This window comes from Amphibalanus amphitrite, unplaced genomic scaffold (genome assembly GCF_019059575.1).
Source record: "Amphibalanus amphitrite isolate SeventyFive unplaced genomic scaffold, NRLGWU_Aamphi_draft 000504F_arrow, whole genome shotgun sequence".
In the NCBI taxonomy this organism is placed as follows: Eukaryota; Metazoa; Arthropoda; class Thecostraca; order Balanomorpha; family Balanidae; genus Amphibalanus; species Amphibalanus amphitrite.
This window is the reverse complement of record NW_024881998.1, coordinates 357,007-379,363: the sequence shown is the minus strand read 5'-3', so window position 1 is coordinate 379,363 and position 22,357 is coordinate 357,007. Positions and strand designations below refer to the sequence as shown.

At 55.1% G+C, this 22,357-nt stretch overlaps 1 protein-coding gene across 3 annotated transcripts in view; it reads right to left on the bottom strand.

The window, feature by feature from the left end:
- LOC122392860 (arginine-glutamic acid dipeptide repeats protein-like) overlaps nt 1-22,357 on the bottom strand; it is a 97,756-nt gene that overhangs the window by 49,558 nt on the left and 25,841 nt on the right. For all 3 annotated transcript variants that reach the window (XM_043388187.1, XM_043388189.1, XM_043388188.1), the window contains exon 2: nt 5,655-5,725. In XM_043388187.1, the coding sequence (XP_043244122.1) occupies nt 5,655-5,725 (71 nt within the window). The remainder of the gene's footprint in view (nt 1-5,654; nt 5,726-22,357) is intronic.

The window sequence follows — 22,357 nt, the reverse complement described above, 5'->3', positions numbered from 1 at the left end:
CCGGGAACGTGGCCGGATCGAGTTCCAAACTCTCCCGTTTCCTCCGGCTCCGGCTGACGGAGAAAGCCGAACGAGTGGCCCTGACAGTGTTCGGCCGCCGCCAGAGCCGCCGACCGCGACACCAGCCGACCTCTCGCCGCCCGCCGCACGCAAGTTGCGTCAGCGGCCCGGGGCGCGCAGTGCAGTCACGCACCAGAAACCAGTCAGAGGTCGTCGGACGCGCTCCATCGTCCGTCGGACCGCGTGGAAAAGCAGAAACGTATACCGTATAACTGAGGATGAGCCGGGCCACGAGGTGCTGACGGCAATGTAGCTCCTGGACGGAAACAATGAGCGTATGAACGACAACTTGGAAACCCAGCATGCTGCATAAAACACACACAAACCAGTGAGCGATTCCACACTCAGGTGCCCAAATCGCACCACATCTGCGGTGAGCCCAGGTCATGACTCATTGACCCGTCGGCGTCATCTGGTCCCATCTGTTCAGCGACCCGGTCACCCGGATCCGGGCCAGCCCGGACCGGATCCATTCTCGCGCTTCTACACGAGTCCACCGACTCCTCGGCCGCCGCCGCCGCCTCCGCCGCCGCTGCCTATTTATCTGGCGGGCTCAAGATTTACGACGCCCAGCGGGGAATTTGGCTCCGCTGAACTCAAGCTGTTCGCGAATGGGAAAGGATTTGCTCCTCAGCAGTCCGCTGAAATGTGGTTAAAGAAGCGTCCGACTTCTGACGATCTTTCTCTTTCATGCTGAGAGCCGCTCAGCGCGCCACTATTGGAAATGGAAAACATCGTCAGAGATCAAATGTTTTCGCGCTCGACTGTATCCACATCGTTAACTGGGCGGTGTGCACGAGCGTGAGGAGGTGGCGCCGGGCGACGGTTCTATTCGCGAACCGGTCTGAATCGGCCCGTGGCCGTCGCCGCCGCTGACAGCTTTTCACCGACAAAAAGGATCTCCAACTGCTCCGGAAACGTGATTTAATTCACCGAAAGCTGCCAGGAAGCGGCCGCCGGGAGCGCTGCCTGTTTTCCCGAGAGAGCCCGGCTAAACTGGACACGTGAGCGGCCTGTTAAACTGATTAGAGCTTAGTCAGGGCGTCGTAAGTGTGGAAGCTAGCACCCGCCCAATATCAGAGTGTTTGTATGCAGGTGGCAGCGGACCACCTCACTCGTCCCACGACACACGAGTCCCCGGGGACTGAGGAGGGTCGAAAGGATCGACCGGTCGGCGCAGCGGCCAGGTGGTCTTTGTCCATCGACTCAGCGTTGGTCGACGTACGGTTGACATTTCGAGTCCGTGTCAGCTCGGAGTTGGTTTATCCGTCAGTTCGGTGTCGCCGTGACTGTGGTTTATATTGACCAGTATAGCGCCTTTTGGCGCGACTAACGGAGCGAGCGAGGGGGTGAGTCTTGCACGTGCGAAATTTCGAGGGGGTACCTCCAACTGACTTGTGCACGGCACCCTACTGACCGGTTTCTAGCGATGTGCCAAATTTGAGCACAATCGGCCCAGCCGTTCTCGAGATCTGGGAGCGGCACCCTGCACGTGCGCACGTGCAAAATGGGTCCCAACTGACTTGTGCACGGCACCCTACTAACTGGTCCCTAACCGTGTACCAAATTTGAGCGCCATCGGTCCAGCCGTTCTCGAGATCTGGGAACGACCCCTGCACGTGCGCACGTGCAGCAGCACCCCAACTCTGGCACATGGATATGCAGTGCCTAGTGGGTGCCTACCTGGTTCCATGACAACTGAACCAGTGACAACTGAACCAGGACAACTGAACCAGTGACAACTGAACCAGGGACAACTGAACCAGTGACAGCTGAACCAGGGACAACTGAACCAGGGACAACTGAACCAGTGACAACTGAACCAGGGACAACTGAACCAGTGACAACTGAACCAGTGACAACTGAACCAGGGACAACTGAACCAGTGACAACTGAACCAGTGGACAACTGAACCAGTGGACAACTGAACCAGTGGACAACTGAACCAGTAGACAACTGAACCAGTGACAACTGAACCAGTGGACAACTGAACCAGTATGACAACTGAACCAGTGGACAACTGAACCAGTGACAACTGAACCAGTGACAACTGAACCAGTGACAACTGAACCAGTGACAACTGAACCAGTGACAACTGAACCAGTGACAACTGAACCAGTGACAACTAAACCAGTGACAACTGAACCACTAACCAGTAGCCCAGCAAGCAATTTTACTCCTGGACTAAGCAGGCTGAAGTGTGGCTTGCCCGAGATTTTTAGTCGGGCTAAAGTCGGCTAGCGCTTGGACTAAAGTCGGCAAGCCCTTGGGCTAAAGACTAAAGTCGGCGTATGACACAAAAACGCCGACTAAAGCCCATGCTCTACCGGAGGTATATGCCCTCTCGGCGAGCTCAGGACAGCCGTTGTTTAGCCCTAGTTGTGCGACGTTTGGCGTAAGCCCGATGTAAGCCCGAGCAGTGAATCCATTCATATACCGGAGATTCCTCTGGGCCCAGGCGGGCTGAACTCTGCCAAGCCCACGTTGCGTGACCTGTCTGTCCCGAGTTAGGCCATCAAAGTGAATATTCTTTATACGTTGCTAACTATTCGGGCGTCCCAAGTGGGCGTAACGGTTACCACACCAGTTCGCGACCACCAGGCTCTGTCAGCCCTGTCTGCCGTCGTACGGCTCTCGGACGGACACTCTAATAGATCGGACACAGATCAATTGGCAGACCGGCAGATTGGCACAGACCGTCCGTCCAGCCACGCGCTACCTTATAGGTACCTATACAGCGCAGTACGACATTAGTTGTCCACTGGTTCAGTTGTCCACTGGTTCAGTTGTCCACTGGTTCAGTTGTCACTGGTTCAGCTGTCACTGGTTCAGTTGTCACTGGTTCAGTTGTCCACTGGTTCAGTTGTCAACTGGTTCAGTTGTCCACTGGTTCAGTTGTCCACTGGTTCAGTTGTCCACTGGTTCAGTTGTCCACTGGTTCAGTTGTCACTGGTTCAGCTGTCACTGGTTCAGTTGTCACTGGTTCAGTTGTCCCTGGTTCAGTTGTCGCTGGTTCAGTTGTCACTGGTTCAGTTGTCGCTGGTTCAGTTGTCACTGGCTCAGTTGTCACCGGTTCAGTTGTCCCTGGTTCAGTTTTACTGGTTCAGTTGTCCCTGGTTCAGTTGTCACTGGTTCAGTTGTCTGCCTACCGCCTACCTACATGCCAACTTTCAGCGCAATCGGCCAAGTAGTTACCGAGATATTGCAACAATTACAAAACTGACACCTCTTCGTTTTGCACGTGGCACGTGCATAAGGGGTCACCCACATGCATCGAGAATAGTCCAATACTTGGTAGAAGGAATGAAGCTACCCTACAAAAATTACCGCGTGTAAATCGGTCAAGTGGTTGCTGAGATATATGTAAGCCTCGCAAAAGCCTCCGCACGGCCGGCCGGCCGGCCGGCCGCTCATACTCAGAAATTTCCGTTAATCTAAAGAAAGACTCCGCTCGCTTCGCTCGCTCCGTAACCAATAACCATGGCCAGCCCTTCGTGCCCTTTATGGTGGTTAGGCGTTTCTCAGTCTCTGTTGATTAGTTCGGCTTCTTTAGCAGTTGCTATCAGTTATCACCACCACACCACTGTTCTAATAGTGTCATCACCAGTACCAGCACCAGCCTCACACCAGCCTGCACGGCGCGTAACAGTGCAGCTCGATCCACATGCATGCTGCGGTGGTTGACCGGACTTCGAGCGGGCGCCGTACCGTCCGCTCCGGCCGGCGGCCGCACTGACCGTGACGGAACGCTTCCGCCGGCCGGAGTGGCGAACAGCGGTCTGCTGAGACCTGAGTGCAGAGAGAGAAAACTGCAAGTACAGGAGAAAGGCCCAGCTGAGGGTCGAGAAAGGTCCGCTAGAACACTGCGCGGGGCCAGAGCGGTTAGCCAACGGCCTTCACACTGCTCAGTAGTATGCACGGCGAGAGAAAGGGTCGAGAAAGATTCGCTAAAACGCTCAGCGAAAATGCTGAACAGGGGAAAAAGATCCGAGTGGGAAAAGGAACAAAAAATCAAGGTGATGACCGTAACAAAGCCGACAACTATCAGCTTAGGGAATTGGAATTGATTGACTAGAACAGATGCGACTTTGTCCGCGGTGGAATGTTCCGCAGAGAGCCGAGTTCATTAACTCAACAGCCGGCCCTCCGTGCAGGCCGGACGGACGTCGGCCCGGTGCGGCCGCGCTCCAGCGGCGGCTGATTGCCTCACCGGCCGGCGGTCGGCGATTCATCAGGCCGTTTCCCACCGCCACTCCGAGCCGCGGTCGGCGGTCAGCTCTGCCGCCACGGGCCGGGACGCGGACAGAGTGGCTACCAGTGGCGTCCTGACACCAGCTGCCAGCCGATGGCAGCCGCTGTGGGTCTGCCAAGCCCCGCGGCGGCGGCGGCGACCTGTCCTCGCCGACCACGTGGTCCCCAGCGGCGGCTCTCGGCGGCACAATCGATAGCCGGGCGGAGGCACTGCACCGTCCGCCGCACCGCCGCCGGGTGCCTGAGAGTCGCTCTAGCCACCCGCCTCGGTACCGTGCAGCCCGCCGGTGGCCAGCAGGCCGACCTCCCGGCCCGACAACGCACCGGCTCGCCGCATTAATCCCGGCCCTAAATAGACGGCCGGCACCGGCGCAGCGCCTGCCGCTGTAGCTGCCCAGTCAGACACCGGCCGGGAGCTACCTTCTGTGGAGCGCTACCCACCGCGCCAGGAGGTAAAGCAGCAACAGTCGACGGTGTCTAGCGCGCCAGGAGGTAGCAGTAGCATTAGCATCGCCCCCCGCGTCCGGATGCCTTTCCCGGCCGTTTGCCTGTGCCTTTCGCCGCGGTGTGAGCCGCAGGCCGCAGCGGACATCAGCGCCGTTTATCGACGCGATACGAGCCAAACGAGCGCCACAAATTCACACTCACAACTCAAACAGACCACTCAATCGGCAGCCAAACCGGCTTTGCACTGACCACTCCCGAGTCCCCGACCCATGCTTCTGGCATGTACCAGCGGGTTCCAATCACGGAATAAGCGTCGCCTTTGCGAAAGGCTTACGTGAGTGACCTCAATCGTGACGAATATCGCCACTAGCAATCATGACTTACACTCACGATTCACGCTCATGTTAGCCGGCCGCACCAAACACCATCCAACGCAACAGAGGTCAGTAGGTACGAATTGAATCCATTACAACACCCATCCAAACAGGATTCTGCCAAAATTAGCCCTCCCACAGTCCACTCAAGCGTCGTGTTTCATTTGCTGTTACACACCGAGGTAAAGGCTGCAAACCAAACCAATCTAGTAACTTATGCATGAAACCACTCCATGAACAATGGGACGTTACGCGCTCGTTTCATGTTGGACTACGAGCCACCCTCACGTAACGGTCCATATATTTTCCTCCTGACTATCAGCGCGATATCAAAGGTCAAATGTCAGAAAACCTGCGTCAATCCGTTCGCTGCCACTACCGGTTGAGTCGCGCGCCGGGCGCGGGGCCAGTGTGAAGTGAGCACCGCCGTGACCTTTGCACGCCCCGTGGAGTGCTGTCATTCCGAGAGATAGTACCCGCTCGGGGCGCGCGGGGGCGGGGGCGGGGGCGGCGGGGACTCACCCGGCGGAAGTCCTGAATGGTGCAGATGAAGTAGGGCTGGTCCTTCTGGTTGCTCTCGATGTAGACCGAGTCTGGCGATCACAGAGAGGGGAGGGATCCGGTCAGAACATTCCAGAGGCCGGCGGGGGGCGCGGTGCCGGCCGGATTCCTGCGAGCCGGCCGGCCGCATGGCGTGCGTGGCGGCCATCGGAGCGGCCCCTGGTCGTGTCCGGGGGCGTCCGCCGGCCGTCGGCGGTCACAGGGTGGACACAGGACGGTCACAGGACAGCTACAGGGCAGTCACAGCCTACAGGACAGCTGCAGAACAGTCACAGTCACAACGCGGTCACAGGATGGTCAGAGCATGGTCACAGGAAGTCATAGGACGGTTACCGTCACAGGGAGGTCACAGGGGCAGTCACAACGCGGTTATAAGGGGGGTCACAGAAAAGTCACAGCACGGTCACAGGAACCCTTGGCCATCCTCAGCTAGACAGGACACCATACGCGCCACGAAAGCCGTCACGCCACCGACCGCGGCAGATTATCCGTCACGGCGGCCTGGGCGTTGCACAATTAAGCCCGTCTGTCACCGACGCAATTTGCCGTCAACAGCACATTACGGCATTCAGGTTTATAGCAACGCATTCTCTCACGGGAAAACGGCAACTACATTAGAAACATTTCACGGAGGTAACTCCCAGTCATGTAATAAAGCTAATGTATCATGCAGCTTTGTTCCGATAATGCGGTAAAACAAAACCCAGATCCGCTGTAAAACGAGAGGTGAATAGCTCAATCAGCACGGCAACAAAGAGGCTCTGTGCGGGGCCGCTCACCCGATACCTATCTGTGTCGCAACACCTCCGCCGACCGGTGCTGACGTCACAGCCGTCCCCGGGGCGCACTCGCGCGCGAGCCGCGGCGTAACACGGCCGGGCGTGACGTACGGGGGACGTGACGTGACCCTGGGACCACATGGCACACGCGGCGTGTGGCAGGAACGGATTGTTTGACATGTGGTGTGAGTAGGTAAGAGTAGAGTGACTGGGGCACGCGTCCACGATGACATGCGAATGTCGCTATGACGCCACGCTGCGTCGGTACATTAGCCTCCAAGTAAGCAAGTAGATCGTACCACTTTTTTCGAATTTGACACCCTCATCTCTCGGATTTTAACGATAATTGGTCTAAGGGGTAATCAGGGGCTCTGAATCCTCCTGTACCAATTTCAAGCTTATCAGATGAGTGGTTTTTGAGTTATAGTGTATAGCATGTTTTGGATCTTGCGTTGCAGCCCCAAGTTTGGCGGGCTGTAACTCTAAGACGGATAATCCAAATGCCAAATGCTATACTGCATTGAACTTGCATTGAAACAAAGAATAATATGCATTTTAAAAACTTTGAAATATATACTATTTTTGATATATAACACCTCGAGTTTTCTTTAATTTGCATTTTTATGCCTTTGGGACCAAATTTTTTTGAATTTTTATTTACTTAAAAACATTTTTGGATCATTTTTAAGTAGTATGCAAAAAATTAGGAAGGTGTTCTTTCTATAAATGTACTTATTTTGCGTCACCGTAATGGTCTCGAATTGTGATTTCGGAAAAGAGCCTACAAATGGTGTGGTAAAGCTGCCTAGTGACATCACTGGTTACTGAAAGTTCAGTTGAAGTCATTTTCGCCTCACTTTTGCATTGTTGATCTTTCGTGACGTCATTCGTACGTCACTAGGGTCATAAGAGTTTTTCGTCAATAACTCTCGATCAAATTGAGCTAGAGAGACGGGAAAGCTACCAATGGACTCGGAAAGACATTGCGAATCGAATGATGTGCAATATGATCTCATTCACTCAGCTTCGTGACCTGACCCGACTGTTAATCATCTCTGTAGCGGCGCTGTTTGTCCTGCGCCGCGCTGGTTGGCTTTGCCGCGGACTCGAGCGGTCACGTGATGCCCGGGGGCTGGCTGCCGGCTGGGCCGCCCGGTCGGGGCGCGGAGCCAAATACACGGCAGTGTGCTGACCCGAGGTCAGCGACTTAAGCTGACTTCACCAGAACAAACAGTATACCATTCGACGCGCCGGAGCTAGGCAAACACAAAGATGCTAAAATCGCGGCTCTGCGACCATTTGTTGCGAAGTTATCTATCAAAAACCGGACCCGTATTTTGGGTCACTTGAAATGACCTCAGGGGTCACCAATGAACCCGAGACCTTAAAATGTGGTATTATTCGATGCATCTTGTAACGGCGCACATGCTCGTTTTTTCCGCAAGGTTCTAGCTCCATTAGAGGCGAAACGGCGAGCTGGGGTCGTACCGACCCCCGGAAACTCATTTTGTATACATTTAAATGAGGAACTTATAGAAAGAACACCTTTCTAATTTTTTGCATGTCGATTTTAAAGGACCTGAGGTTTATTTTGAAAAAATAAAAATGGCAAAAATTTTGGTCCCAAGGGCCATTATAGACAATTAAAAAAAAAAATACTACGACTTTTTCAATATGTTAAGCTTTTCTTTCCAATTTTAAAAATACTGTATTAATCTTTGATTCATCGTTAGTTCAAAGCTGTTTACCGTTTGTTGCTTGCTTAGCTCGTTTTTGAGTTATAGCTCATCAAACTCACCCTTACAATCTGAAGTTTAGAAAATATTATGCAATGTAACTCAAAAAGTTTTGATCTGAGAAGTCTGATATTTTGACAGGTGTTTTTGGAGCCTATGATTACCCCTTGTACCAATTTTCATTCAAATCTGAGAGATGAGGGTGACGGGCCTGGTACGATCTATCGTGGAATGCCCCAAGTAACACACCAGGACCACCGCACTCTATGTGACAGCTCACGGGGCGCCGTGACGCGTCACGGTCGTTACCCTGTGCCGTGACACGGCGGTCGTCACTCGGTGCCGTGCGGGGTTACCATCAGAACCAGCAGCGGGTCGCGGTGGTTCCCAGGAGACCGCTGATACCGTCCCCTCACCTGAGGCGCGGCACGGGCCGACGACACCGCGCCGGGAACTGATCGCCGCACGGAGCTGCGCATATCTCCGTCACGGTTCAGCGCAGGCAGGGCGTCATCTCAGCGGTAATACTGTTTGCCCGACACTCAGAACACGCCATCAGTTTGATCGAGCCGTTATTTAGCCAGGAAGCAAGTCAAAAGGCGGCTTGAAGATGACGGATGAAAGTCTCGAGGCTTAGTGCATGTCACCTACTAAGTCCATTAGCCGGCAAGATCAGTCGCTACTTAAAAACCCGGAAGGCGGTCTCAGATTGCCAGAATAGGTGCCGAAGAAGGCAGCACACCGCGGCCCACATGCCGTTGGTGAGGCGGGCGCCGCATGGTGCCCTCTGACAGCGGCTCTCCGCTGGCCCGCTATCACCGGCACCAGCCGCTCAGCGGGCCAGCACAGCGGCAGCGGCAGCGGCAGCGCGGCCATCTATCCCACCTGTCAATAGAGGTGCTTTACGGCCGAGCGAGCCGCGCGCGGCCGACCTTTGCCGCCCGGCCGGTCGGCCCGCTGTCGCGGAAATTATGGCTCAAGGAATATCATCCAGCCATTGCGAGCACGAAATGGTGCCGTTAGCCCATTAGAGCGGCTTATGGCCATCTCGAGTCGGCTTTGACTGGTGAACGCCCAGCCGCAATCCACGCTGGAGACCGGGGTGGGGGCACCACTCACAACAGACTGGGGAGAGGAAATACAATCCCACACTAGACTAAGGAAAAGAGACGGGAAAAGAGGGAAGGGGGCGAGGAACTTACAAAAAAAAAGAATGGGAGAGGATGGCAGACTGAGAGAAGAGCGAGAGAGAGAGAGAGAGAGAGAGAGAGAGAGAGAGAGAGAGAGAGAGAGAGAGAGAGAGAGAGAGAGAGAGAGAGAGAGAGAGAGAGAGAGAGAGAGAGAGAGAGGCAGAGAAAGCGCGAGCCACCGCACGGATTTCGACAGGGCCGGTGTCGTTGCTCGGTGCCGACCACCTCAGGTATGACCGGTCGATCGATACTGCCGTTAAATCCCCCGAACTGCCGTCAAACCGGGGTTCCGATCGGTCCGGTCGGCATTCGGCCGGTTCACTGCTGACGCCTGTGTCAATTGCCGTCCGATTTGCGGCCGCTATTTGCCCCGTAACGAGCGGCCTAGTCTACACTCGGTGATCAAGACGTGTCAATGACATCATTATTTCGTCACACGTGGCGTCATTGGTTTGATTGCTGCCACAGACGGTGAGCACGGGCCAATGAGGCGCGGCCGCGGTCCCCGACGGCGTGTCACGAGTCGACCTATCGGCGTCATCACTTATCGACAATCAGCTATTTATTGGGTGGCCGACACGGCGGCCGGGCAGTAAATCATATCTGGATGGCACGAACAACAAAAACCACAGGCCACTCAACGGTGTTGGAGTTGTGAGATCAGCAGCAGCTGCCGCCGGCCACAGACAGACGTATACGGTGACAGCGGCACGACATGTGCTGACAAACCGGACGTGACAGGGACGAGGCCTGGCGGAAGGAGGCGAGCAGTTCAGACGAAAGAAAGGTAACCCGTAACAAAGGCACCCGTCGAACCCGCTCCGCCGGCGCTGATTCCATTTCCGAAACGGTCCGACATTCGCCGCCTGATACCGGCCCGCGGCAGCCGAAAGCAGCCGTCAAACCGTCGTAAAACCGGCCACTCGGCCGCCTGATGCACCCGCCGCCGACATATAAATCAGCATAATGCAATACGTCGGCCGTTTGTGGGCCGACGACAATCATTAAGCCGAGCGGCTGGTCGAGCGCGAGTGAGCGCGGTGCGCGGTGCACCGGCACACACTCAGCTACACCGTCTTATACCCCGCAGAGGGCTGTGACAGCTGTGGACGACACAAAGCCACGAGCTGCGGCGGCCCAGCGCGCCGCCGACGGGCGACGAGCGCGTGTTTTTGTCGCCGCCGTAACAATGCTGTGTCGAGGACAGCAGTCCGCGGCAGACACAGACACCGACATCTGTGTGCCACATTTCCACGTAATGTAGATAACCATCGCCTTACGATATAATGGAACATGTATACGGGGCCAGCTGAGGCCCAGAAAAAAAGTAATTGTGCCGGGAAAGCAGCCGCACACATTGTCCTCTAAAGGTGACGACATTTTACCATAGATGTGCTCTTTTGGTAATTCGCAATCATTATTGAACTATTTAGTCATACCCTTTACCCAATTAATTCATAAAGTCGTTCTCATTAGTGCAATTAAATCATCAGTCCCGACATGTAGCTTGAGCTGAGGTGGCGGCTGCACCACGCTCGGCGGCTGATCGTTACGGCAAGTCCACTGGTTTATGAGCAGCCGTCGGCAGCTCGGGTAGCGATCAATGCCGATTCGGAGCGTGCCCGGTCTGCACTGACAGTCTGTAGGGTGTATACCGTGGGCCGCCACGCGTTGACACCTCGAGCTGATAAAAACCACCCGCCGAGCGGCGCACTTTGCACCGCGCGCCGAGTCCGTCAGACCGATTACAGCCGAGCGGTACCGGCGACCGGCAGTGGAGACTGGAGAGTGACGATGTGACGTGACGGCCCGTCACGCCGCCGGCGCCGTCACGAGCGTCACGACAGCCCGGCAGAGCAGCGTCGCGGGTCGCCGGGACAGAGCGACACCCCGGCCGACTGGCTCCGCCTCCCACCGCCACACGGTCCAGTCAGGGCTACATCAACAAACCACACTCGCTGTTTATATCCACAGCTGAAAAACGCCCCATCACATTGCCGCCGGTACCATAACCATCATCGGGTTCTCGGCTATCGGACCGACCTGGCCCTCGCCGCCGGCCAGCAGAGAAGCGTCGCTCCCGACCAGGCACGGTATTATACGTCTCAGCGTCTTCCCCGCTATACAGCTACGCCAAGTGCCCAACGACGAGCGCCGGCTTATTAAATATTCAAAGCTCAAGCAGAATCTACACAGCAGTTGGAGACCTATGACTGCAGCAATCAGGAAAACGAGCTCCAAAAATGGACGTCAATCCTAGGCGCCGGTTAAGCCTGCGGTGCAGTTAAGCCGAATGCTGAGAGGGATTTTATATCAAATAATGTCGGTAAGGCTTAGCCGCTTACAAGATGTAAAGTGATTACATTATGTGATAACGACAGAACAGTAAACATTAATCCGCTTGTGAAAACAAGAGGCCGTAATCGCGATCGAGCTATCTAATCTGACCGAGGCCATGACAAAACAACGCTCACTTAAGCGGCACTCGGAGGCTAAACACGCCAGCTCAGCCAAGTGGGCCCGAACTTCCTCGCAAGTTTACACGACTTCAGACGAATAAACATACTAAGACGCGAACCACTTTTATCCGCTGCTAAAGCTCTGCTAAAGCTACACGTGTCTGTCGGTTGAATTATGATAAGGAGCATAACTTTTAACATTTAGATACAATATAGATTTGCCCTAAAATGAGCACACTTTCAAAAACATGCTGAGAAGTTCCGGCGGCACCTGATCCGCGGCCAGCAGCTCGGTGGAGCTGTTTCCCACCGCGGTGAACCCTCCGCGGTGCAGCGGCGCGAGGCTGCGCCACCGAGCGCCGCGGTTCGACGCTCGCCGGCGCAGTGGAGCGTGCGCCGCGCGTCACGGCCGGCGACCACCGCGCCAAGTTCGGCACACGGCGCCGCGACCGTCGCTGCGCCAGATCTCGGCGCGCCGCTGCTCCGATATGCAAACTCTGATAAACTTGCCGGCGAGCCGGCTGGTGTTCCGATTCAGTTAGCGGCAGATGGAGAGGAGCACCGGCGCTGACGAATGCTTTACATAAAATCGACGGGAGGAGAAAGCTTTTACCGGCGCTCGGCACCGGTCGTAAATAGGCGGACAGGATGAGAAGACAGGGCCAGCTGCGGGCCAGCGGCGAAAATGAGAGGCGGCGGGGGACGAGCGGCAAGGGTAACGTGAGGATCTAATTTGTATTCATTTGTATTCATAGAAAAACATCACAAATACCATTGGTAGGTCCTGGTGATGGTCGGCGAATCGTACTAAATTCGATTCGTCTGGATTGGTCGTAGCATGAGTCTCCTCTTTCAAATACACATCGAACACAACATTATACACTACAAGTACACACATTACAACATCGCTTTGAAGTCAGAAAGCGTCTCTATTGCGGCTAAATTTACATCAAGTTGGTTCCATTCTCGGATAGTTTTAGGAAAGAACGAATTGTGGTATGATAGTAGTCGCGATTGTATCCGCCTTATCTTTTTGGGATGATCGTTCCTCCCTATGTAGTTAGGCCTAAGAATAATATTATCAGTGTCATGTCTACTCTCGCCATGGTACAATTTGAACAAAAAACACAATCTGGCAACTTTGCGTCGTGCTTCCAGCGTGTCCCAGCCAATTGATGACAACATATCTGTGACGCTGCTATCCCTACTGTAATCGTTCAAGGTAAAACGAGCTGCACGCCTCTGTATCATCTCTAAATTGTGTTTCATTCCTTCTGCGTTGGGATCCCAAACACAACTTGCATATTCTATTAATGGCCTAACTAAAGATGTATACACTGTTTCTTTTACTACTTGTGGACAGCCTTTAAAATTTCTTTTCACAAATCTTAACATTTGGTTACCTCTACTAGCCACATACTGTATATGTCTTTGCCAGCTACAAGTATTCGAAATGAACACTCCTAAGTATTTGAACTCTTCTACTACTGGAATTGCTGAGTTATTGAAAAAGTACTTTGGGACTGCCGCACGCTTGTTTCTTGACATTCTCATTATAGCACATTTATTTACATTTACTGACATTTTCCAATCCTTACACCATTGCAATAATGCATCTAGGTTTGTCTGCAACTTATGAGTAGAGTCTATGTTACTTACAACATCTGTGTATAGTACAACATCATCAGCGTACATGCGTATCGAGCAATCAATTCTATCAGGCAAGTCATTTATATATAAGAGAAACAAAATTGGCCCGAGTACACTTCCCTGCGGAACTCCTGACGTTACCTGTATCTCGTCAGAATGGCAATTATCTAACACAACACTTTGTTTTCTGTTACATAGGAATGCTTTAATCCAATCAATTACTTTTTTATCTAACTTGTACGTTTCAAGCTTCTTTAAGAGGTGGTAATGTGACACTTTGTCAAAAGCCTTGCTGAAGTCGATAAATGCAAGATCTACACTATGTTTTTGGTCAAGTGACGAGAAAGTATCTTGACACAACATTATTAATTGTGACTCACACGATAAGTGCTTTCGGAATCCAAACTGAAACCGCGAAAATAGGTTTGTTTCTTCTAAATAAGTTGTGATTGCACAAGTTAAAATGCGCTCCATCAATTTACAGCAGATGCAAGTAAGGGATATTGGACGGTAATTCTCGGGCTGCTTTGAATTACCACCTTTAAAAATCTAATCTAATCGGGCAGCATTAATTATTACAACAAACAGGGCCGTGTAAAGATCTCCCAAATATCCCGTTACATAGAAAAATACTGAGGTCAAACAACGAAAACAGCGACAGAGGACCGGGGGACCGAACCGGGCAGATAACAACCTCCACCGCCACCGCCGCCGCCACCGCCACCGCGCCAGCCGACCCAAATCAATAGCTATCTGTTTCAGTAATTCCCCACTGCGTTTCTGCGCCGACCGGCTGACGAACAAAGAACGAAAATACCCTGTCGGTATTAGAGCGGCGCGATCCTCCTCGGCGACGTCTCTCAGCTCGATTGGGTCGACGACGCGGGGGACGAGCGCACCAGAATATGTCCCACGTCACCGATCTACCTACACACGATATAGGGTTAGAAGGCAATGCATACCAAACGCGACACAAGCCGGAGACCAGACCGAAGGGATTCTCCAAGGGTGTGACGCACGAGCTGAACCAGCTCTGACAGACGTCAATGACACCGACACGACTGTAAGGTTAGGTACTGATGCCCTCAATCACATGTGCAGACACGACTGCCAACACCTGTGGAAGCCCCTCGGCCTCATCCCTCCGGTCGAGAGGATGGGAGGGCGGCGCGGTGTTCCCTCTCGAGTGACGATACCGGGTGGTTCCCTTCCCTCCATCCGGTTCGCTCCGCTCGGCCCCGCGACGGCCCGAGAGCGGCTATCGACGGGTGACGTCACATCCGGCCTGCCCGCGCCGCGAACAGACGCCAGGGCAGGAGCAGCGGCGGTGACGAGACCCTGACCTCACCCTGACGGCTGACGACACCAGGGCGTACCGGTAAGTGGTAACCGCATAACAGATTACATCAGTAGACAAAACCAAGTCCTCAGCGCAATGCCATGGATTGTCGATCCACCCCGCTGTCAACAACGTGAAGCGAAGAACATTTGTCCCGTCTATGTTTGCACAGTCCACAGAATGTCCGGGAAATCGGTGCCTACTGCACGTCAGTACCCAACCATTACCATATCCATCACCATAAAGCTGATGGATCGCCATAAACATACGGCGCCCAAACTTGTCCAACTGGTCGAATTGATCAGCGGAGGCGCCGCCGCTAGCTCCCGGTCGGCGCTCCATCTCACCACCGCGCGGCGCCACACTGAATCAAACATCGGACGGTCGTCATGCCCGACCACTTGGCCCAGCCGCCGACGGCGCTGTCAGCATACCGAGCGGACAGCGGCTCAGCGGCTCAGAGCTCAGCAGATCAGAGCTCAGAGCTCAGAGCTCAGAGCAGATGCCTCACTCGCCGGTAAATCCCGTCATCGACCACGGCTCGGCGTCAGCAGTGTCCTGGTGGTGGCCAGAGACTCTGGGCAGCCAGCCCTCCCGCTGAGGAGTTCCCCAACCCTATCGACGCCAGTGGCAGAAATAGACTGTCAGCAATGCCGCGACAGCGAGGCACTGGCAAGATATGGCGTAGAGGATCGCCGGTCGTAGATGAAGATGAATCCACAGGTAAGGAACAGTCCAGACACTGAATAACTCGCGGTCCACCTCGATCCGAGCCTATGCGAGCACTTCCAAAGTCACGGAGGATGACGAGAGGACAGCCGACGTTATTGAGAGAGCCGAGCCATCCCCGATCACAGCTCTGGACATCGAAGACGTCGCGCCGGCTGTGCATTAGCCGCCGACAGCGAGGCAGTGTCCGTCAGCCGGGTAGCGGGACGCTGTAATTCAGTCGAGTTGATCACAGCGCGGGCGGGGGTCAGACGGCCCCCGCCGCGGCCCCAGCGGGCGCTACAATCGGACGCCATACCAGGCTAAGAGTCTGCGTCGCCAGCTGTGTCGAAACAGCTGTGTCTCGGGCGGACTCGCTCCACGCGCCAACGATCCCTCTAAACACCTCCGCGGGCGTCTAAACACCTCCCCTCCCTCATGTAATCGAGACCGGCGTCCTTATCTAGATACACCGCTTCACCACAGTCATCCATCCTCAGCTGACAGCCCTCTGCTCTCTGCTCTCCTCCCCTCTCTCCTTCGCCGCCTCTCTACCTTCCTTCCCCTCTCTCCACCTCCTGCCCAATCATCCGGTTACCATTTCCTCCTAGCTGTCCGCGTGGATCCTCTCGTTACATCCCCGCCCTCCCGACCCACCGCCTGATCCCTCTGCACCCATCGTCTCCTGTCAGCACAGTTCACCCGTCGGTGTCATCTGTCGCCGGTGACCGGCCGACCGGTCAGCGATCCGGCCGATCCCACAAAGCGCCGCGCGCCGGCCACCATCAATAACCTCTCTCCCAGGAGCGTCGTCCATTAGGCTTATCGACGCCGACCAAAGCCGGCCATGCAGCGCCCATCGACTGACAATCAATGGCGTCACACCGGACGACACTGAGTCCATCGGGGCCGCCTCCCTCAGCGCCGGCTGCACTGCCGACTGTCCCTAGAGCGAGCGGATCCACAGAGAGTTGGGAGGGGTCGCGACGTAACTGCTGCGTCACTATAGCTTTCCACGACGATAGCGGTGAGGGGTCCAAGAACCGCCAACGATTGCCCACAACTCAAGATGTCCTCTATTCGTCGCGGGAAGACGAGGTCCCTGAGTAGGTACCACAAAGAAGGGCGCGGGGTTTGACAATGTCCGTGGTCCAACAGGGCATTCCTTAGGGTCGGTACCGGCTGTTCTGCGTTCGGTCCAGTCCGGCCGACATTCAGTCCCGTGTCCATTGTCGTTCGACCAATGCTCAGTCCGCGTCCGCTGTAGTCTAGACCGAGGTTCAGCCCTGCGCCCGTTTGTGGCGCGCGTTTACGAGGCCCTTTATCAGGCGGAGGGCGGGCCGCCGAGACCGGTAGACCGACCGGTGCAGGGCACCTCGGAGCCGACCTGCGGCGACCTCCGGACCAGGTCAGGGCGGCGGGTGACTTCGGCAGCGGCGGCGGAGACCTTGGGCTTACAGCACGGCCCTCGAATGGCTAACCAACACCAGTGAGTTTGTAGTAGAGGGTGTTGTCATCCTCGCGGCATGGTTCTGTTCCGCCAGAGGCGGTCGGCGCGGACCGATTACCCACGGTGCTCAGATATGAGGGTGCAGGCCGGCCGGGACCAGCGGCGTGCCGCCTTTGTCATGCAAATGTCGGCATTTGCGGCTCGGCGGCGGCGGACAGGGCGCCGTCCGGCCGGTTTCCGGCCACCGTCCCACCTGTGGCGACCATCTGCGGACGTCGGGGAAAGGGGAGGTGTCGCGCCACCCACACAGCGAGACAGCCGAAAAAGAGAATGAGAACGCCCGCCCCTGACCTCACCAGCCGGGCGCGGGTGTCACAACTCGGCCGGTAGACTAGTTACGAGCGGGGTAAGGGCTGGGTGGGAGACCGGCTCAGCCCTCGAGGAATGCCGCCCAGTCTTCGACCTGGTCCGATCACAGATGGTCCACCGGTCCCATCTGATCCAAGCAGTCGATTCCTCTCGGACTCTTTGACTATGATCGATCAACCAGGCTTTGTCTGTTTAAAGCCTTCATGTGGAACGAGATTTGATCTAAGTTTAAGCCCCCTCCCAGGCCGGGTGGTCTGAGCGTCGTATGTCCACACCTGGCGCCAGCGGCGTATCTAGGATTTCTCTCAGGGGGGATCCGAAGTCAAAAGGGCCCTTGACTGACTGGGTTGAAAGGGCCCTTAAGTGGCAAAAGGGCCCTTGAAGCCTGAGGTGAAAGGGCATTAGCCCGCGCCCCGTAGGGGGGGGGGGCGAAACGGCCCCCTGTCCTCTTCCGTAGCTATCTCCTAAATGACTGCAGATATCGCCACCAAACTTTTAGGACCTCTCCGGGCATCCATTTTACACATTGTGACCTTTTTCCAGAGGCTATGATAGGTTGGCCGCAAATACGTCAGAATGACGTCATGTTCTGCCATTTTCGACCCAAAAAAGGTTTCGCAGGAAGAGCTATCAGGCCTACAGAGCTGTTGAAACATGAAAATGTTCCGATATAAAAAGTGTAGAATTAACAGGCTTAGGTCAAATCTGAGCACAGTTTACAGAAAGAGCGTTAAAAGAGCTTTGTTTGTTTTGTTGGGTTGGATCCAGGCCCTTAGGCTTTCGGTCTAACGAGACCATTTCAGGGCCGGATGGATGATAGGAATTGAGGGAGACATTGGTCTGGGCGGGCACCTTGGTGACTCACTGGGGCTGAGCCTGTCCAACAGGACAGGCCGACCAGCCTCCCAAGTGCTCACTGCACCCGGTTACGAGTGTGCTTCCTTAGGAGCTGCAGTGCGCTCCAATGGGAGCCGCCCGCATGGAATAAAGTTGCCCGCCCAGGTCCAGTCCGGATCAGGGGTTGCGGCATGGAGGAGAAGGATTTGAATGTCCTGAGGATGGAAACGGCGAAAGGGGTGTTAAAAGAGCTATTAACTACGCCTTTCCCCGGTACTGTAGCTCTATTCATTTCCGAATCATGCGGTGGTTTGTTGAAAATTGTCGAAATTGGACCTGAAAATTGACGAAATTTAACCTTGGATGACCTATGTGAACTGAATTTTGAACTGATCTAAAAGTGACAGGCGTAATTTCGTCATTATTGTTTGCTTGCGTCCCTTGGAACACTGCCTTAGGCGTGTTGGTACGTGGCTCAGAAGCCGAGTTATAGATGCAGGGGTGCGGAGCCGAAGCTGGAGCCGGAGGAGCCGCCGGTGCCGGCATATTTTGCCTGGAGCCGGAGCCGGAGCCGTGAAACAATATAGCCCGGAGCCGGAGCCGGAGCGGCAAAAAAGGCGGCGACTCCGGCTGTTTTTTTTTTTTTGCTTTTTTTTAAGAGGAAAACATTATTGACCTAGTTCGGTTTCACAGTACCTACAAGGCACTAGGCAGTAAAATATGTGGTATTCAAAATAGCCTTGTTATGCAAATACAGAAGCAACGTCAACCAATCCTTCATCTTTTCTTTTACACCCGTATGTATTTGTATAAAGGATGAACTGAGTACTGGAGTCGAAGCCGGAGCCGGAGCCGGAGCCGAAACCGATTTTATTTTTCTCCGGAGCCGGAGCAGGAGCCGTCTGAAATTTCCACGCCTCCGAATCCCTGGTTAGAAGGACCCTGGCCGGCCGGGGGGGGGGGGGGGGGCGTGGGTGCCACCACATCGTTTTTTTTTTTTTTGCGACAGCTCGGAACACGTCGGCAGGCAACAGAGAGCCAAAACTGGGCATAGCTACCTGACCTTTGATGCAAACCGGGCCTTGTGACGCCCGCATTTTCACGGAGGGCCTCTGGTCGTCTTAAGGACCCTCTGTTACCCTCAGAGGGACCCTCTGATGGCCTCTGAAGACCATCACTGGCCTCAAAGGGTCCTCTAGTGGCCTCCATGGACCTTCTGGGTACCTGAAAGATCCCACTGTTTTCTCTCCAGGGGCCCTTTTTACCTCAAAAGGTTCTCTTTTACTTCAAATGACCGTATGTTGGTCTAATACATGAGGCCCCTAGTGGCCTAAAATAGCCCTCATATCATCTAAGGTGACCCCCTGTTTGCCTTAGAAAAGAGGTCCCTCCGGGTGCCTGAGAGGCCCTGTTTGTGTCCCAAAGGGTCCCTTTGCTGGCCTCATAAGGCCCCTAGTTGACCTAAAAAGTTCTCTGATTGTCCAAGGGCCCTCTGTTCGCCTCAGAGGGCCAGCTTTTTCCTCAGAGTGCCTGATGACCTCATAGAGCCCATAGTGGCCTGACATAGCCTTCATATCACCTCAGAGGGCCCTCTGTTGTAAGGCTCAAGTGGCCTTCTCAGAGGGCTCCGACTGCCCTGTGACTGACAATTGTCCACTCTTATCCCTCTTTTGGGTGACCTTTCCCCCCTCTGACACCCAAGCCAAAATACGATTTTGGGACACTGACTCCGAGGGCCAGTTGATTTTCAGAGGGCCCTCTTTGAGGTGGATGTTAGGGCCCTCTGTTCGCCTCAGAGGGCCCTCTGGTGGATTTAGACTTCAGAGGACCCTATTTTGGCATCAGAGGGCGCCTCTCTGTGGCATCAGAGGGCCCTCGGAGGCCTCAAATGGCCCTATTACATCTCAGAGAGCTGTCTTTGACCTCAGAGGGATCTTTTTTACTTCTTTGTGGTGTCTAAGGGGGCCCTCTGGCCTTTGTTCGCCTCAATGAGCCTTAAGGGGTCCTCCGATGACTTCCAAGGACCCTCTTTGATCTCAGAGGGCCTGATGACCTCATAGGGCTCATGGTGGTCTGACATAGCCTCATATCACCTCAGAAGGCCCTCCAGTGGCCTCAGAGGGCACTTTGTCGCCCTTGAAGGTCCTCCATTCGCCTTAGAGGGCCCTCTTTGATCTCTTTGATCTCTTCGATCTCAGAGGGCCCTTTGTTCACCTCAGAGGGCCCTTTGGTGACCTCCAGGGACCATCTTTGATCTAAGAGGGCCGTCTGGTGGCCTCTTAGGGTACCTTGTGGCCTGACATTGACCCTCGTACCTCAGAGGGCCTTCTGTTCGTCTTAAGGGGCCCTCTGCTGGTCTTAGAGGGCCCTTTGTGTACCTGGGAGGCCCCCCTGAGTACCTGAGAGGGCCCTCTGTGTGTTTGAGAGGGCCCTCTGTGTGCCTGAAAGGGTCCTCTGTTTGCCTGCGAGGGCCCTCTGTGTACCTGAGAGGGCCCTCTGTTTGCCTGCGAGGGCCCTCTGTTTGCCTGCGAGGGCCCTCTGTGTGCCTGAGAGGGCCCTATGTGTGCCTGAGAGGGCTCTCTGTGTACCTGAGACGGCCCTCTGTTTGCCTGAAAGGACCCTCTGTGTGTCTCAGAGAACCCTCTGTGTGCCTGAGAGAGCCCTATGTGTGCCTGAGAGGGCACTCTGTGTGCCTGAGAGGCCCTATGTGTGCCTGAGAGGGCCCTCTGTGAGCCTGAGAGGGCCCTCTGTGTGCCTGAAAGGGCCCTCTGTGTACCTGAGAGGGCCCTCTGTGTGCCTGAGAGGGCCCTATGTGTGCCTGAGATGGCCCTCTGTGAGCCTGAGAGGGCCCTCTGTGTGCCTGAAAGGGCCCTCTGTGTACCTGAGAGAGCCCTCTGTTTGCCTGAGAGGGCCCTCTGTGTGTCTAAGAGGACCCTCTGTGTACCTGAGAGCGCCCTCTATGTGCCTGAAAGGGCCCTCTGTGTACCTGAGAGGGCCCTCTGTTTGCCTGAGAGGGCCCTCTGTGTGCCTGAGAAGGCCCTATGTGTGCCTGAGAGGGCCCTCTGTGAGCCCTAGAGGGCCCTCTGTGTGCCTGAGAGGACCCTCTGTGTGCCTGAGAGGGCCCTCTGTGTGCCTGAGAGGGCCCTCTGTGAGCCTGAGAGGGCCCTCTGTGTGCCTGAGAGGGACCTCTATGTACCTGAGAGGGCCCTCTGTGTGCCTGAGAGGGCCCTCTGTGTGCCTGAGAGGGCCCTCTGTGTGCCTGAGAGGGCCCTATGTGTGCCTGAGAGGGCCCTCTGTGAGCGTGAGAGGGCCCTCTGTGTGCCTGAGAGGGCCCTCTGTGTGCCTGAGAGGGCCCTCTGTGTGCCTGAGAGGGCCCTCTGTGTGCCTGAGAGGGCCCTCTGTGTGCCTGGAAGGGCCCTCTGTGATTCTCAGAGGACCGTCTGTGTGCCTGAGAGGGCCCTTTGTGTGTCTCAGAGGGCCTTTGTGTGCCTGAGAGGGCCCCTGTGTGCCTGAAAGGGCCCTCTGTGTACCTGAGAGGGCCCTCTGTATACTTCACAAGGTCCATCATTGGCCTAAATGTGTCCTCTAATAATCCTCAAAGGGTCCCTAAAAGAGTTCTACAATACTTTTTCTTTTAGCGAATAAAATGGGAAGTGGTCAAAAGGGCCCTTGAAGTCATTTCAATTTTTTCCGTGTTATAAAAAAAACTTTTTTTTCTATGCTCCAGGGGGGATCCTAGGACCCCCAGGATCCCCCCTTGGATACGCCACTGCCTGGCGCTCCTCTCGCCGCAGAGGGACAACATCAGCAGTCAGCAATCCATGCCGGCAACCGGTCGGGCCGGCAGCGCGCTGCACCGGCGCCACGACAGTGTTCGCGGCGGGCGCGGCTCAACTTTACTCGGCCATAAATAGCTGCCTACTAAGTCGTATTTTTCCTGAGTTGAGAGTGCAGCTGTCGGAGCACCGGGCTACCCGTTGGCAACTTGGGCTGCCGCCGGGCACGGGCCGGAAACATTTGAAAATAAACTGCACTGGGAGCCACTCTCCATGGCTGCCGTCAATAAATACTGGATGATTCAGAGCTGCCGTGCGGTACCGTGTTCCAAGAAGGCGTCAGTCAGAATACTGAGCTGGCTGCCGCCGTC